This window comes from Scheffersomyces xylosifermentans (genome assembly GCF_036884685.1).
Source record: "Scheffersomyces xylosifermentans strain CBS 12540 chromosome Unknown RJT20scaffold_3, whole genome shotgun sequence".
Classification (NCBI taxonomy): Eukaryota; Fungi; Ascomycota; class Pichiomycetes; order Serinales; family Debaryomycetaceae; genus Scheffersomyces; species Scheffersomyces xylosifermentans.
Window position 1 is genome coordinate 463,562 of NW_027042941.1, and position 16,139 is coordinate 479,700.

The window sequence follows — 16,139 nt, forward strand, 5'->3', positions numbered from 1 at the left end:
ATTGGGAATGACTGAGGGTTGTCCCAGAGTCCCAGAGTCCTGCAAGGTGGGTGCAATAAATGGTGGAGTATTGAGGGAGTGAGTGGTGAGTAGTAAGTGGTGGGTATGAAGTATTGAGTGAGTATTGAGTGAGGAAGTATTGAGTGAGGAAGTATTGAGTAGTGAGTACAGTGTTTTCATTTATTATTATTATTCCAACTAGGAATTACGATTGATTTTTAGTTAACCCCAATAAAGTTCACACTTCAAGTAAGTTAGCATTTAGGACAACATGGACTTACTTCTTGTGAGTGGTATGAACCAATTCGAGCTGCAAGTTTGAAATAAAATTGAAACCACTGTAGTTAGTGGTGAGTAGTGAGGGAGGAAGTATTGAGGTAGTGAGTAGTGGGTAGTGAGTAGTGGGTAGTGAGGTATTGAGGGAGGGAGTAGTGAGATTGGATACCGAGAAAAGTCCGTTGGTGAGCATAGTATGAGAAATGAGGTATGACAGTAGTAGTAGTAGTAGTAGTAGTAGTAGTAGTACTGATCGGGGAAGATACATTTGGGAATTTGATAATGGTTTATATTATAGTTGTTTTAGTTGTTGTATACTGATTGATAATAGACTACTTACATTCGATCTGTCCACAGTGATCTATATAGAATTTAACAAAACAGCAGTAGTCACTATTACTATGGTATACTCACCTCTGGAGTCACATACAAAAAAAAAATACATCTACAAAGCCAGATTCACAGAAACTTATTTAGACTCATGTATTATAATTTCATAAACGTAGACGAGAAAAATAGCTTGTGTGTAGAAAGAAGAGATCTTTAGCAAGCTCCTCAAGAATTCGCATTATTCGTGCCAATATAGGCTTAAAGACGGGTTTGGTCATAGACCAGCAAAGCCATACGAAGGAAAATGACATTCTTGACATTCGAACAAGCCTCTAGTTTGTACTATCGCCACAATACAGAATCTAACGATCCTCAGCCCATTCGTTCTCTCTTCTGATAGCAGCCTCTTCCTCAGGACTGAAGTCATTGACAATGTTGAATATTCTTCTCAACTCCTCTGGAGACTTACCCTTGATCATTTCGGCCACCATCTTGCATCCGGCGTCCAATAACGGTCTGATGTTCAAGTAGTTAGCGGCCAACATGATCTCATACAACATTTCTTGGTCAACCTTCAAGAAGTTTTTGTCCCACTCTTCTACAGGAGCCGATTTTTTGGCGTCTTCATCGTCGTCATCTGGGAAGATGGTATTCTTGTGGTGTTCACACCATTCCAAGACCTTAGCCAACACGTTGGCTCTGACGTTTGGAGTAGGGATTTCAAAGTCTTCTTGTAATCCGTCTGGGTTCAAATCGTTGATCATATTCTTCATCAAGAGCGATTTCTCAGCGACCTTAGGGTCCACTGGAAATTTCTCATCATCTGATGATATCACAATTACTTTTGGGTTTGACATCTTCACTTTACTTGATGTTATATAGACTAATCTATAAAATAAAGACACGATCACTAAGCACTATCTGATTGCTTTAACATTTGTTCGTTGTGGTTTTTCAGTACTGGCGTATAATACACAGGAGCTCTCTCGCTGTCTCACTCTCACTGTGTCACTGTCTCGTTATAAGATCATTATACTATTCATTATTGATGATTCGATAATGATACACGGAGTAGATATAATATATTCACAATTGAAAGGGAATTTCTATAGGATGGATTCTCGACCTATAACTAAATGTTACGGATTATTGTGCAAGATTTTTATATTAGTTTAGTCAACTTCATTCTTCATAGATATTGCTCCATTTAGATTTTCTGGGGTTAAGCGAGGCTTTGTCGCTTGACTTTTTCTTCACAGCCAATGCTATAATAACTAGGAAGCAGGTATAGTCTTTGTTAACCATTTATAGTATCCGAGAGTTAGATACTTCTAGGATATCAAGTACGATATCAATACAACAGTTCCAATATGAATACTCTATATAACTTGTAGAAAGTTTGCTACAGAAAAAAATCACAACAGCTCTTGCTTCTTCTCTTGTCTCATTATGTTACATTCATTAAATTCAATATGAAACGACATATCTATACATCAAATCACTTGTTAGCTTCGGTGGCAGGTTCTGCAGCAGGGAGAATTCTGGCCATTTCAGAAGCAGTTAGCCCATTGAGCAAGTCAGCAATCAACTTGCATCCAATATCCAATAACGGAGTGATCACCATGTAGTTAGCGGCTAGCATTATCTTAAACCACATCTCCTCGTCTTCCTCCAAGAACTTCTTGTCCCATTCCTCAACCGGGAGTTTCTTTCTCATTTCGACTTCGTATTCGTCGTCCGAGTAGGTTTCGTCCTTGTGGTGCTCGCACCACTCAATGATCTTGATCAACACGTCTTCATCAACGTTTGGCAAGGGCGCCTCGAACTCTTCAATCGCTCCGTCTGCATTCAAGTCACTGATCATATTCTTTATTAAAGTGGAGAGTTCAGCGACTTTCTGCTCCACTGGATATCTTTTAGTGTCGTCTCCGTTGGCAATTAGTATGACCTTCATTTTGAAGTTTTTACCTTACAAATGATTATATCGATAGGAAGAACATTAACTAAAAAGAAAGAAAAAGGAGAAAGTACTTATATAATATATATATACGTCAATCATATATCCATAGATGTAAATTACAACTATCTGCATTCTGTGCCTATCATAAATATGACTGTGAAGCTGCCTTGGCTGTCCTCCATACTAACACTCGCATACAACGACATAGCTATAAAGAACCTGGAGTTTCCTTAATGAGATGTCTGTACTTGAAGAGACATAGAGCTGAATATATGACCATGTAGAACAATTAGGCCAGTTTAGGCAAGATGGGCAAGAATATGCAAGTGTAATATGTGTGTGTGTGCGACAGAGAGAGAGAGAGAGAGACAAGAGTTAGAAGATATTCTCCTGGGAAATGGAGAAGCGTAGTGAATTTGAGTGAGATTTTGTAGTATTAGTGAGTAAGTGTAGAATTGATGAAAATTTTGAATGCAAAACAGGCTACAAAAGTCAAGTGAAGTGTGGAGAAGTAATATAACGTAGTGACGTTCTTATGGTTTAATGTAGTTATGTTATCTGTTGAGTTATGTTTTTTTGACGTAGCAGTGATATTTCGATGCCTTTTCACTTTCTAAATTTGTTAACTTCTGTAGTTTAGCTTTATCTATATTATATTTCGTAGTGAAGATTTAAATTTCAGAGAAGTATTTTATTGTTGTGAACATTGAAGAAGCGGTATGAGAGTATACATCATCTGCCACTGATGCAAATAATCCAGTACCACATACTCCACACCCCCTTGGCTTATATCATATGAGTAGTCTACCCTTGCTGGATTGTCCACAGGTCGCTGGACTTGCCATAGAAACTAGACTCCAAAGACGGTAAAAACGACACCATATCTACAGAATTTACCAAATTCTACGTTATTAATGTGTATTCATAATGTAATAATGCACAGAATAAATAACTTGACACTGGCCTACTCAAAGTTGGAGTAGATACCTGCACTGAAATCGTCCAATTCGTCCAAATACAAATTGTTGACATAGACATTACCTGACAAGTTGTTGTTGTTAGAATTGAGAATTCCGCTGGGGTTGTTCAAGTTGTTTATGAAACCTTCGATGTCTTCGTCGTCGTCGTTAAGTTGTTGGTCTTTGAGGTTGTCGTTATCAATCAAAATACCGTTCTGCACCGATAACTGAGCCAAGAAACTAGCCAACTTGAACGTCTTGTTAGCATTAATAAGTTGTGCCTCGGCTTCTTGTTCTTTCAAGTTACCAGATGATGCCAATAAACTAGATGAGCCATGGTTCATATTGAGCGACAAGTTACTCACCAACGTGTTCAACATATTCAAAATCACAGAGTTGTGCAAGTCAAAGAAACCTAAGTTTCCATCCAACATTATGGTATTCGTTTCGTTAATTAACTTAACCAAATTGGAATCTTGCGTATCAAGATGGTTAATCAAGTCGGGATTGGTGTTCAACAACGTCTCTATCAAATCATCATAGTTAATTGGGAATAAGTTAGCAAGGATGGTCTGCCTGTGATTGACACTGATCTCATTGATCACGTCTTGGAAGATCAAGTCGAATTGCTCAATGCTCAATTCAGATTTTGGGTTAATTGACTCAAACTTTTGGACCACGAGAGGTTCAATGATAGAATTCAAGTTGATCCAGCCCTTGTTTAACAACCACCAACTTAATGAAAGATAGCTTTGTTCGATTATGTAATTTTCATGTGGATCAATGTCGTTATTTGATGTCTTAACCCCGGCCATCAATATGGCGGACTCTAAATAGGATCTTCTAGCAAGAATGTTCAATTGTAATCTAGTGATGAGCAACAAACCAGAAATGGAGTAGATCAAAGTTAATGTTCTAGTGATGGTCTTTATCTTCAAGAGGTTCCACAATTCAATCTTTGACTTATTCAAGTAAATAGCCAACTTGGATTGGGGGTTATTGTTGTTATCTAACAAGTTCAAGTTGTCTGTGGTCAACTCGCTGTTACTGCCACCTGTGGCAGTATTGGTTACTTGAGCTGATGGGTTATTCTTCTTCAATCTCAACGCCTGAGTGATCAATTCGACAGGCAAATAATCGATCACAGGAGCAGTCAACACTGGCAACAATGCCAAGATTGTGTAGTAGCAATCTTGCTGGGTTTGTATGAATCGTTGTTTTATCTGCTGTTTGAAGATCAACTCTTGTCTTAATGTGTTCTGGTAGTCGCGAAGCTTTTGAATGACGAAGTGGTTCACGAGATAGTAGATGGAGATTGTCACCGTCGACGTGATCAAGATCTTCCGCTTGTGGCGGTTGAAGAATGACGCCAATGATGAGAAGATGGCCATGATGTTCAGTTAGCTTTCTAATGTGAGGATGTGCAACTATGATAATCCCAGCCTCTGGTGACTTTGGAACAACTTTTTGACCACTGACAGCACAATCTATAAAGAATATGACCTACTGTTGAATTAGTGGTCGTGATACTATTGAAGCCCATTCGATGAAGACTTGGAGACCGAGGGACCGTTTGAGAAAGAGTGGAGAATCTCATCACATGACTGATAGTCCGTGACATTAGGTCGCGTGATATAAAATCATGTGGAGAATAATCATGTGAAATATAATCATGTGAAATATAATCATGTGGAGAAATATCATGTGATTATCTGAGTAAAAAAGATCGACCGGACTTAGACACAACGGCTCTGGTGTTTAATCTTGGTGTTGGTTGTAAAAATAGACTTCAGTAAAAATTTAGGATATATTAGCACGGCATCACTTCGGTTGTAATACCCAAAAGTTGGCTTTAACTGGCAGCATCAATGAGTTGGCACCGAAAGCGAAGGCTTACTGTGCAAGCGTACATCTTCCGCTAATAGGGGTTACGGGCCGACTCCGCGGATATCCCACCTCGTATATTTCTTGTAGCACTTATGGGGATGTAGTAGAAGTTTTCCGGGAAACGTTTCTCCAGAGTCAAACTCTAGAAGGAGGCTCCGTGGGACTGCGTAGATCTCTGCAAATTAGCGCAACTAGCTGCTTACAATTCTCAACTTAGGTGTATCGAACCACATAAGCGAGGAAAACGTTGTCTCTCCTATTAATAGACAAGTCGAGAATAGGCCATTCCAGCTGGGTTGTCATTAAACTAATTAATTGATAAATTTGATACCATGGGGGTTCCAAGAAATTCGGCGACGTCCATTCGATAGGCACTAAAGTTGTTTCACACCCCCGTTTGCACTAACTGGGTTTGCCTCAAGACGTTTCTCATACATGAAAGATGTTGCATCTCTGTGCATGAAGCTCTCATGAACCTTAAATTAATAGTGTCTATTCATGCAAACTTAACCTCGTTTCCTCAACAATATAAGTCTTTTTTTCACTGGTAATAAGCGCCATTGCGCCAGCGGATTCCACATCCGTCATCGCCATCTCTAGTCTAAAAAATACTACTATTACAATCCATTAGCCACCTCAAATGCCCGCTATAATATTTTTCTAGATGGAGCCACCCGATATTTCCTGCACGTATTTTCTCAGCCTTTTTACGTCAAATTGGAACGCTTTATTTTTCTCACCCATTTCTGCCCCTGGAGATATGCAGCGAGGCACTGGGAACATATCTTTTAAGCATGGGCTTGGGAGAGAAGCCCCAAACAGTGTAGTATGAGCAGAAACTCTCCGACCTAACACTTTAGCTATAGATCACCCGAAACGCTTCGTATATTATCCGAGGCCAAAAAGAGCTGCAAATCGTGTCGAGATGCACCATGATCATTGGGGCTCACAATTCACCTTGTTCGGGAATGAATCGCTACTGAATCGGTGAACAATACCAATGCTCATTTAGTTTGAAACGTGGGTGGGTTATCTAAATGGTTTAATTATCTACAGCAAGACTGCACAATGCTCGATTTTTTATGGCAGACAATACCGATTGCATTTAGAATTTTATTCAAGTCTATCTAAACGTGATGCCGTTTGTAACCAACAATTTCGATTCTCCGCTACCGTCCTACAATGGCACAATGGCATCTCGACGCAAATCCACAAGGAGTTTGAGGAAAATGGTAAGCAACATTCTCGAAGACAATGTTATAAATAGTTGTAGATTTCCTGTTATTTTCAGAGTGTCGGGTTGAAATACAGCAGTAAAAGTTTCATCCTCGATCGGTTAGAACCTTATTCCTCTACTAAATAAGATGCAATTCCAAACCTACGTCTTGTTCTCCTTCTTGGCTACCGTCACCTTGGCCAAGAACATTCTTTTGACCAACGATGACTCTTGGGTTTCCACCAACATCAGAGCCACCTACTACAAGTTGAAGGAAGCTGGTCACAACGTCACCTTGGTCGCTCCTGTTTCCCAAAGATCTGGATGGGGTGGTAAATTTGACATCCCATCCTCCAAGACCTTGGAGACTAACGGTGAGTTCGCTTACGTTAAGGCAGGTGAACCATCTTGGGGCCACGAAGTCGATGATGACCACATCTGGTACTTCAACGGTACTCCATCTTCTGCTGTTGCTTTCGCTTTGACTTACGTCTTCCCTATCTACTTCAACGAAAAGAACTACACTGTCGACTTGGTTGTCTCTGGTCCAAATGAGGGTACAAACATGTCCCCAGGTATGTACACCCTCTCTGGTACTATGGGTGCCACCTACAACTCTGTCTACAGAGGTTACCCAGCTGTCGCTTTCTCTGGTTCCAACGGTAACAACTCTTTCTTCAAGGATGAATTGGACTTGGATGACAAGTTGTCTCCACCAACCATCTTGGCTGGTAAGATTGTTGACTTCGTCGACCACCTTTTCACCGCGCAAGGTGCCAACCCAAGAGCTTTGCCATTGGGTGTCGGTATCAACGTCAACTTCCCACAAGTCGGTTACTTGAACGAGTCTTGTGTTGACCCTAAGTGGGTTTCCACCAGATTGACCGGTCAATACGCTTCCGGAGCCGACATGATTTACAACGCCACTTCAGACTCTTTCGTCTGGACTCAAACTTCTTGGAAGGCTATCACCGCTTGCAACAACGGTGACTGTTCTTTGCCATCTGAGAACTTCGTTGTTGGTTACACCAACTGTTCCTCTTCCGTCAGTGTTTTCTCAGTTGACTATGATGCTAACCTTGGTTTGACTTCCCAAGTCAACAGCATCTTGTCTCCATTGTTCCACGAGTAAATACCCCGATTCGTTTATTAGACAATTGTTTTTGTGTTTTGTTGATTGCATTTCAAATACCAAAAAGAAAACCTTTGAAAAATGAGCGTAAACAAGGCAGTGCTGCTTGTTCATGTTAAAAAAAGTTTTATTTAGTTCTTCCGTTACTGTTTATTTCGTTCTGCTCTAGAAGCTGGTGAATGTACATTTTTCTTTATTTCCAATCCATATGATGTAGACTAGATAGCACCAGTTAACTAAGCAATTTGCAGTTGCGGCTCGAGCCATTCAGTTTTTTTGCAATCATTTCTCAAGCCCGTGCCGCTGCGAATTTCAGTAAGAAATTTCACAGTTCCGTTTGCTGCTGCATAATGGTACAGGAGGGGAGAACAGCTGTAATGGACGGAACGATGAGTGGGGGTTACGGGAGTGACCAAGGAAGATAAAGTAGCTTGGCTCAATGTTTGTGAAGGACGAGCGGCGGTGAGTTGCGTTTCAAATGAATACCCGTATAGGGCAAAGAGTATGAAAGTCAAATGAGATTACGGGTATGGGTGTACAATGGGCCGTGCACTCCGAACAAGAGCTTAGAGTCTATGATATTATGTAATTGTAGGGGGTTGCTACAACATAATGTACGAAGTGGTATGTGACCAAATTTTACGGACAGACTGCAGAGGAAGAATGGTTTTCCTGCCAAGGTAACAGTGATGGGATCTCTTTCTTTAATATATATAAAAAAAGTCTTGGTAGAGTAGTATTATAATCTTTGATGGGGTTCTGACAGGCTTCCAGCCGATTCGAATTGTGAATTCTGTGGACGTCACAGAATCCCAGAAAAAAAAGGAATCTTCCATAGCAATAAACCCAAGAAAATTCTGGTTCAAATCAGCAATCAATACCATGACTTCTTCCCTTGCCTGGCCGCAAAACTGTCGTCCCTGGTACCGGTTGTCCCCTCACCGGTAAATTTTATTGCGGCTACATTTGATATTTCAGGGAGTCCTTCGCAGCAATTTCGTTTCTCACAGGGCAAAATGGCGGTACTGGTTAGCGTGAGGTGAGACGAGTTTTTGTCATTTTGCCCCGTAAGAGACGAGATTTTAGATAGACGGAGATACCACGTATTGCACGTATTGCACCTATTCCACGTATACCACCATATACCACAGTCGATGGTAATACCATATAGTAACCAACACCACTGTGCACAGTAATAAGCCCCCCTATCCCCCTCCAACAAACTCACACATCTATTATTGTTTTCTCTGTCGTCGTTTTCTCTCTCGTCATATACGCCATGTATAGCTCGACAACTATAAATTCTCCATTGAAATGGAGTATCCCACTTGTCTTATTCTCTAAAGTGTGGTCTTTGAGCTCATTCGCGTATCTCTCTATACTTCGTCTCTCCCCCCCATCTCAAACGGTCTCACACGGTCTCACACGGTCTTACACGGTCTCACTACCTCTACCGAAAATTACCGACACGCTTGCTTTTCGTGTCACTAAATTTCAGCATGCTCGCTGGAAAAATTACAGTAAGCGTTTAACGGAACGGTTATAACCACAGTGTTCGGCTGCTAGATACCCACAGGATATTTCTGGGAAGTCTAATCTTAACTTTGTATATGAATAGGGATTGCTGTAGGTGACTCGTGAGTTCCAGGTGCTAGCACAAAGAGTATAGTGAATCCTTGGCGGCGTTTCCCATTAACCGCAAACGAGAATACAACAATCGGTGTCATTATAAGATATCAGTACCCCGTAAAATCTAATAATCGACTGTGCCATTCTATCCCAGGCCCCAGCTATGGCAGGAATTCTTTCTCGCAAGCATAAGAGAGACTCCACGACTTCGTCAATCCCCAAGTCCAATTCGTCCCAGTCACTTCAAAACTCTACCAATAACGTCAACTCAGTGCTCCGTGCTTCAAGACATCGCTCCAACTCATCAGTGAACAACACCAATAACCCCCCAAGCACTCCTCAGAGCGGAACTAATACCAATATCTCGTCCATTTCAAGGTCCAATTCCACGAATCGACCCAGAAAAAGTTCGTCATCCAAGCCAACACAACCTTCGATGGTTACTTCAACGCCAAAGGGAGAGTCCAACTCGAACGAAGAGACCAAACTAGAAATAGGGCCTCAAGCGGCTAGTGGTCTGACCAAATCACCCAGTACCGAACCCGCCGATACACAAACCCCGGTGCAAGAAAGAAAGAGCCTTGAGACATCTTCAGACTCCTCAGCTAGACCTTTACCCCCAAAAAGTGGTTCTAATGGTTTTCTCTCTTCGATATTGAATGCTGCGCATAATGCCGCTAACAATATCATATCCACCACTGTCGAAGAGGAAGAAAAACTAGCTAGAACGACTAGTTCGGCTAGTGGAGCCACCAGCATCGGAGAGTTGCATATCACTCCTACGCATTCACATAAAAAAGAACACAAGGAACATTCATTTTCCAACAGATTGGACTTCTTGCTTAGACCTGCTAAATTTAACAGCTCGAAGAGTTCAGTGGAATCTGACGAACTCAATCTTGTCACCCCAGACGGTGTCAAAACAGAGCAAGAAGACCAAGAAATCCAGGAGAATGACGAAGTTCATAGTGTCAACGGCGAAGGAAGTGCTCTTTCTACTGCAAATGTCCAATTCGCTTCTGTAAGAGAATCTCCATTGAACACAATGGGCCAAGGTGACTTGTCTCTAGCTGTTTTTGATACTGTTAAGAAGCAAACAACAAATCCTCAGCTTATCGACTCCAGCTTACTGAAATTTCCCAGTGTTGGCGGTGATTCAAAAGCAGACCAAAAAACTAAAAACGTTCACAGCTCTCCAAGCCGCTCTATTGAAAATCTTGCTGAAACTAAGCGCAGCTTGAGTCCTGATCTAATAAACCGCCAAATAGCGTTGACTGGACCAAATGGAGTTGGCGAGTCCAAGAGAAGTCACCGTAAATCGTTCAATGCCACGGATGCAAATGTCACTTCCAACACAGCATCAAGTATGAATCTTTCGTTATCAACTTCAAGAAATGGAAATAATAGTAATTCTGATGGGAAGGAGTTAGAGAAAGTGAGCTCTCCCAGTGGTGAACTGAAGCTGAGAAGCACCGATTTCGAGGATAGCGAGGAACTTGACTCTGGATCGGAGTCAGGCTCGGATCATGAAGAAGGTGAACAAGTAGATTACTCCAATCTCAAATATGCTTCCAGAAAGCGTAACAAAGAGTTCCATGTACTTTTCAGAAAGCTTCCACTGAGCGATCCTTTAATTGATGACTTTAGTTGTGCATTGTCGAAGGATATTCTTGTACAAGGAAGAATGTACTTGAGTAGTCATTATATATGCTTCAATTCAAATATTTTGGGTTGGGTTACCAACTTGGTGATCCTGTTACAGGAGGTTATCCAGATTGAGAAGAAGTCAACTGCTGTTTTGTTTCCTAATGGTATGATTATCAGAACTTTACATCATAAGTACGTCTTCGCTACCTTCTTGAGTCGTGATTCTACATTCAATTTAATTACTAATGTGTGGCACAAGGTTCTATTGGAAAACTCAGATGATGGCAACAAACTTTTTGTAAAAAGAAGAGCAAGAGGTAATTCGAGATCGACGGGTGCATCGAAATCCGTCAGCAGGGAGAGATACGGCGACTTGGCTTCTAATTCAATCACAGACGACTACGAATCGGATGATGAAAGCCATGGTGACATTTTATCGAACGACCATGATGAAGGTCAAGACGATGATGATGGAAGTTTCAGCTCATTGTCTTTGCATAGTGATACAAACCAAGATCATGGTTCGGACGAGGCCTCTTCGGGCGACGATAACGATACCTCAGGAGTCGAAAAATCAGCGGTTCATGAAGATTCTCCCGCTACATCTGGGGGGTCTACTCCAGGATCAGGTACCACATTTAAGGGGTTCCCAGTGGTTGGACCATTGACACACAGCCCAACAGAACTAACCTACACAAAACAGCCGAATGACACCTTTATTTCAGATGGTAACTTGAAAGCACCCATTGGAGTTGTTTTTTCAATTCTTTTTGGCGCTGATACATCTTTGTTTATCAAGATATTAAAGAAACAGAAGAATTTCGATATCACAGAGTCCGAGATTACGGGGTTGGGCCCAAAGAACAAAGAAAGGCATTACAGTTATATTAAACCTTTGGGTGGAGCTATAGGTCCCAAGCAGACAAAATGTTTGATTGTGGATAAAATTATCACATTTCAACCGGATAATTTTATTTTAGTGGAACAAACAACGTCAACTCCTGATGTTCCAAGCGGTGGTTCCTTCTCTGTGAAGACTAAAATGTACTTCTGCTGGGCAGAGAACAATCTGACACGGTTCTATGTGGTCACCTCAATTGAGTGGACCGGTAAGTCTTGGATTAAAGGTGCAATTGAAAAGGGAAGTATTGATGGACAAAAGGAGTCTATGAAACAAACAATGGAATCTCTTGAGGAGATGATAAGTGCTGGAAACGGAAGCGGTGGCAAGAGCAAGACAGTCAAGAGCAAGAAGAAGGGAAGAAGCAGAAAGAATACAGTAGTTCTGAAGGCATCAGAGGAGAAGTCAGAGCCAGTGAAGGAGAAAACACTCAAGGAAAAATTCGTAGATTTTGTCGAAACATTGGGCAAATCTGTTCCTATTCCATACCTAAGCGAGCTCGTTACCGGCTCACTAATAATTTTCGTTGGGTTAATATTCACATTCAAGATCTTCAATTATATCACTGGTAGCGGTACTCCACAGCAAGTGCAGATACTTGGCGGCGAATCATATGTATCCAAGATTAAGATCAACGACCAGAAGTACTTGGTCATTCCCAGCGTGGAGTCAAATTTCGCTCATCGGAAGATTGTGATGGAAAATGAAGTCAACCTTTGGAATTGGATCAAGGATAGAAGCGAGGAGAAAATTAGCGTGACGGGCGATGATGCAAACGCTTCTAAGTACAAGGGTGGAGTCAGTAACGAGTACTCGGATCAGGAAATCAGAGAAATCGTGAAACTAACACAGATGAAGTTGGACCAACTAACGGAAAAGTTGAATTTATAGTGATGAACTTTTTAAGTTGGGTCCATGAGCATTCCACTTATTCAGAAGATAAATCAATTATATATATGTTATAGCATATTCTTCATCAGCAAAGTGGTTATAATTGGAGGATATTGATCTATAATTAGATAAATTAATTATATATAATGTTATAGCATATTCTTCATCAACAAAATGCTATAGGTGTAGGGTATTGACAAATGGCATGGTTCAAGAATCCAATAAAACTAACTTCATTTTCATTGCTTTCATTATTTTTAAATTTATAGCAACCAGTTTTTTGCAGTAATAGAATACAATGGAGAGACTTCGGATTAAATGCAGAACCAGAATGTTTACAGAGTTCAGTGAATTGTTCCGGTTGCAACTAGCAACTAACGAGGTCAGGGATGGTATGTGCAAAGTTAGAGTCCGGTAAAGAGAAGCGAGATTGTGCAGCATATTCCTGTTTTCGTCCATACAGTGGTGAAATGTCCAAGCGGTGGTACAATGGTAGATACCACTTCAAAAACCGCAGAGCATGCGGAAACGTAGTGCAACTACATTGTCACGGCCCAATTCCAATTCTCATCATGGTGTTAGACCATAGTGAGTTGAAACGGTCACAAAGCCAAGATTCTCCGAGCAGTAGTATTACTGGGATGTCAAGAATGGAGAGCACCTCACGGAATGGTGTTTACCATTACGATACTGGAAGATTTCTACCCGTTCACTTGACACAATTTCCTTTTCAAGCATGGCTTAACATTTTTCCAGAGTGGAAGGTTATACCCACTGTGCTTTCGGGGGGTCCCCCAAAATGACTTGAAGTGCCAGCAACCAAAACAGAACGCTCCAAGTTCCATTTTTGGGTCCTAACAAGAAGGTTCCATCTGTTGCACCCATGCTATGCTCCAGCGGAGAATTCTCACATTTCCCGGCCGAGATCGACTCAGTGAGCAATGCTTTCTGACCACAGCAGCAGCAACTCTTTCTCCCAGCTCTTTTTCACAGCTGACCCATATTCACCGCTCTAACTTCTCTATTGCTACAGTTTCCACCGTTTCCATCGTGTACCAGCCCAGAAATGAAGTCTAGGCCCCCCTTGCCCCACACAATCCGTTGAGTGAGTAACTTCTGGTATAAGGCATATATACTCTATTACACGCTCCTGCCTGATGTATACTGTATAGCTAGCGATCGGAGCTCCCCTACAGGATCCCGCATTCTTCCCCCCGATGCGATTACATCATCGCTTCTAGCAAGTTACTGTATCTATGGACTGTGTGGACTGTGTGGGCTGTATATCTGTACGGACTGTATCTACCACAAGATGCTCCAAGACTATTACCACTAAGTAACGGTGTTCCCTCCTCTGTACTCATAGACAACACAGGAAAAAGACAACCACATCCCGAATCTAAGTATCAGGTAGCTGGGCAAGATCATATTTCGGGTGCAGGAAAAGACAGTTCTGATACTACAGCAATACATGACTTCCTGTTGGTAGTATATACTACTGGCTCTGGCTCACTCACTGTCTTGTCTCTCTCTATATAGATATATATATGTAACATAGATACATACCACATCCCGAAGTGGAGAATTTTATAGTAGAAGAAGAAGAAAAAGAAGCAGAAAAAGAAGAAGAAGTCCCTAGTAGATTGAACAAAGAACGACCAACAAAGCGATCAAAAAGACCTAACATCCACAATATCCAATTATCCTAGAATTGACTGTCTTGTCGTCGTTACATTTCTCACATATAGTCTCATAGTTACGGTCTCAGCCACTGTTTTAGATGCAACTTCTACTATCAGTGCTAGCATCGGCTCTCACCACCATCGTGCCGCTATCGCTCACCGTGAAGTGCTTGGACCCTGCCATTGCCAACCAAATCCCCCACACTTCGTATCAGATCCTCTTGAACTATTGGCTCTACTACATCACCCTCCAGTTCATCAACTTGAACTTTGTCACATCCCACGGACAGCTCTTTTTCGATGTGGTTTCCAATGCCACCAAGTTATGGTTGTTGTACGGCCATTACAACAATTTGGCGGTTCTAAACGCCCTTGTCCTCGACAGAATTAGCCTCAATAACTTGGAAGAGAAATACATCGAGCCATTTTTATCAAAGTACATTACATCAACCCGCCTAGATGTACCTAGAAATAGGCGTATTTCTCAGCTCCATTGTTTATTGATCAAGTTCGGTAATAAGTATGCCAATGAAGATGATGGCGGACAAACTTTGGTATACGTGGACCGCATTATAAGCTCCATCAAGATGGTTATAGCACCATTATTTCAACCAACCCAGCGAGTTACAAGTCCGCCGCCTACAAAAAGACTTGGTAGGCGAAGTAATCAGCGTCTTCGTTCAAATAGCAACTCCAAATCCATAAGGAAAGTGCCGTCATCTCAATCAATAACATCAATGGGTTCTTCAGGCAGTAGTCGGAGCGGTTCTCGCTACTACGACCCGGATGCCCTTTCATTTCTGGAAATAATGGGCAGTAGTAGTAACAACAGAGCAAGCTCGATTGATAGAGTGCGATACACTCATAGCGCTAGTCCGCCGTATCCTTTACCACACCATCAGAATCCTGTAGTGTCGGAAAATTTGACTAATGTTCCTTTGAATGAGTTTATGAACAATAAGAAGGCCCGAAGTGTGTCTGAAAAGCTAGACGCTGCTACCAGTAAGTACTTTGGCATGAAACCAAGGTCGAGTTCAACAGGAGAATCGGATGCTAGAATACGACATACAGCGGATGGTACCAGGGGAGTATTTGTTGATTCTAGTACTCCCAGCACATTCAAGGTTAACCAGAATTCATTAAAATCTATCAAACAGGATTCAACTACAAACGAGCTTCCTTCAATTGCAGTTACCAGCGACGCAAAGCTGAAGTTTTACCATCGGTTCACTTCGTGAGTAAAAGGCAATTTCTTTTGGAGGCAGGTAAGCAGAAGCAGACATATTCTACTATTTAAAACTAGTATTTAATGGTTTGGAAATTTTATAGAAGGAAAGAAAAGCCATGATTATTCGTTATAGATAACATGCGATTACAGAGATACAAACGAGCTTCTAAAAAAAGCTATCGCTAATGTAAGACCAGTGTAGCACAAGTTTACCAGTTTTATAGGCAATTTCAAGCCCAATGTTGAATAGTAAGCCTTGTGAGAGACAAAGATGCTAGAAGCACATAACAATGGCAAACTCCGATAGACCGACTCGAGAGTCTGATAAACGGAATAGAATAGTGAAAAATTCAACCGCATACTAAATTTAGCACCAACATTGACAGGGCCAAGACCTTCAA

The 16,139-nt window shown here is 41.4% G+C and overlaps 6 protein-coding genes across 6 annotated transcripts; 3 read left to right on the plus strand and 3 right to left on the minus strand. All coding sequences in view use genetic code 12, as the record gives it.

Moving 5' to 3' along the window:
- Positions 1-734: 734 nt before the first annotated feature.
- On the minus strand, positions 735-1,509 carry RJT20DRAFT_126809 (Skp1 family, dimerization domain-containing protein). Its single transcript, XM_064916836.1, has one exon. It carries the CDS (start codon positions 1,461-1,463, stop codon positions 969-971), a length of 495 nt encoding a protein of 164 aa, XP_064774830.1. The 5' UTR covers positions 1,464-1,509; the 3' UTR covers positions 735-968.
- Positions 1,510-2,104: 595 nt separating this feature from the next.
- Positions 2,105-2,560, minus strand: RJT20DRAFT_1345 (uncharacterized protein; the record flags this gene model as incomplete). Its single annotated transcript, XM_064918329.1, has 1 exon — positions 2,105-2,560. One exon carries the CDS (start codon positions 2,558-2,560, stop codon positions 2,105-2,107), a length of 456 nt encoding a protein of 151 aa, XP_064774831.1.
- Positions 2,561-3,045: 485 nt separating this feature from the next.
- Positions 3,046-5,206, minus strand: PEX3 (Pex3p). Its single transcript, XM_064919749.1, has one exon. It carries the CDS (start codon positions 4,914-4,916, stop codon positions 3,531-3,533), a length of 1,386 nt encoding a protein of 461 aa, XP_064774832.1. The 5' UTR covers positions 4,917-5,206; the 3' UTR covers positions 3,046-3,530.
- A 1,570-nt stretch (positions 5,207-6,776) lies between these two features.
- On the plus strand, positions 6,777-7,760 carry PHO100 (Pho100p; the record flags this gene model as incomplete). The annotated part of the gene is made up of 1 exon (XM_064921513.1): positions 6,777-7,760. One exon carries the CDS (start codon positions 6,777-6,779, stop codon positions 7,758-7,760), a length of 984 nt encoding a protein of 327 aa, XP_064774833.1.
- A 1,487-nt stretch (positions 7,761-9,247) lies between these two features.
- RJT20DRAFT_149832 (uncharacterized protein) lies at positions 9,248-12,828 on the plus strand (the record flags this gene model as incomplete). Its single annotated transcript, XM_064919015.1, has 3 exons — positions 9,248-9,767; positions 10,017-10,753; positions 10,820-12,828. The coding sequence occupies exons 1-3, from the start codon at positions 9,553-9,555 to the stop codon at positions 12,826-12,828; spliced, it is 2,961 nt and encodes a 986-aa protein (XP_064774834.1). The 5' UTR covers positions 9,248-9,552.
- A 1,292-nt stretch (positions 12,829-14,120) lies between these two features.
- On the plus strand, positions 14,121-15,815 carry RJT20DRAFT_34244 (uncharacterized protein). The gene has a single exon (XM_064919750.1). The coding sequence runs from the start codon at positions 14,609-14,611 to the stop codon at positions 15,746-15,748; it is 1,140 nt and encodes a 379-aa protein (XP_064774835.1). The 5' UTR covers positions 14,121-14,608; the 3' UTR covers positions 15,749-15,815.
- Positions 15,816-16,139: the final 324 nt, after the last annotated feature.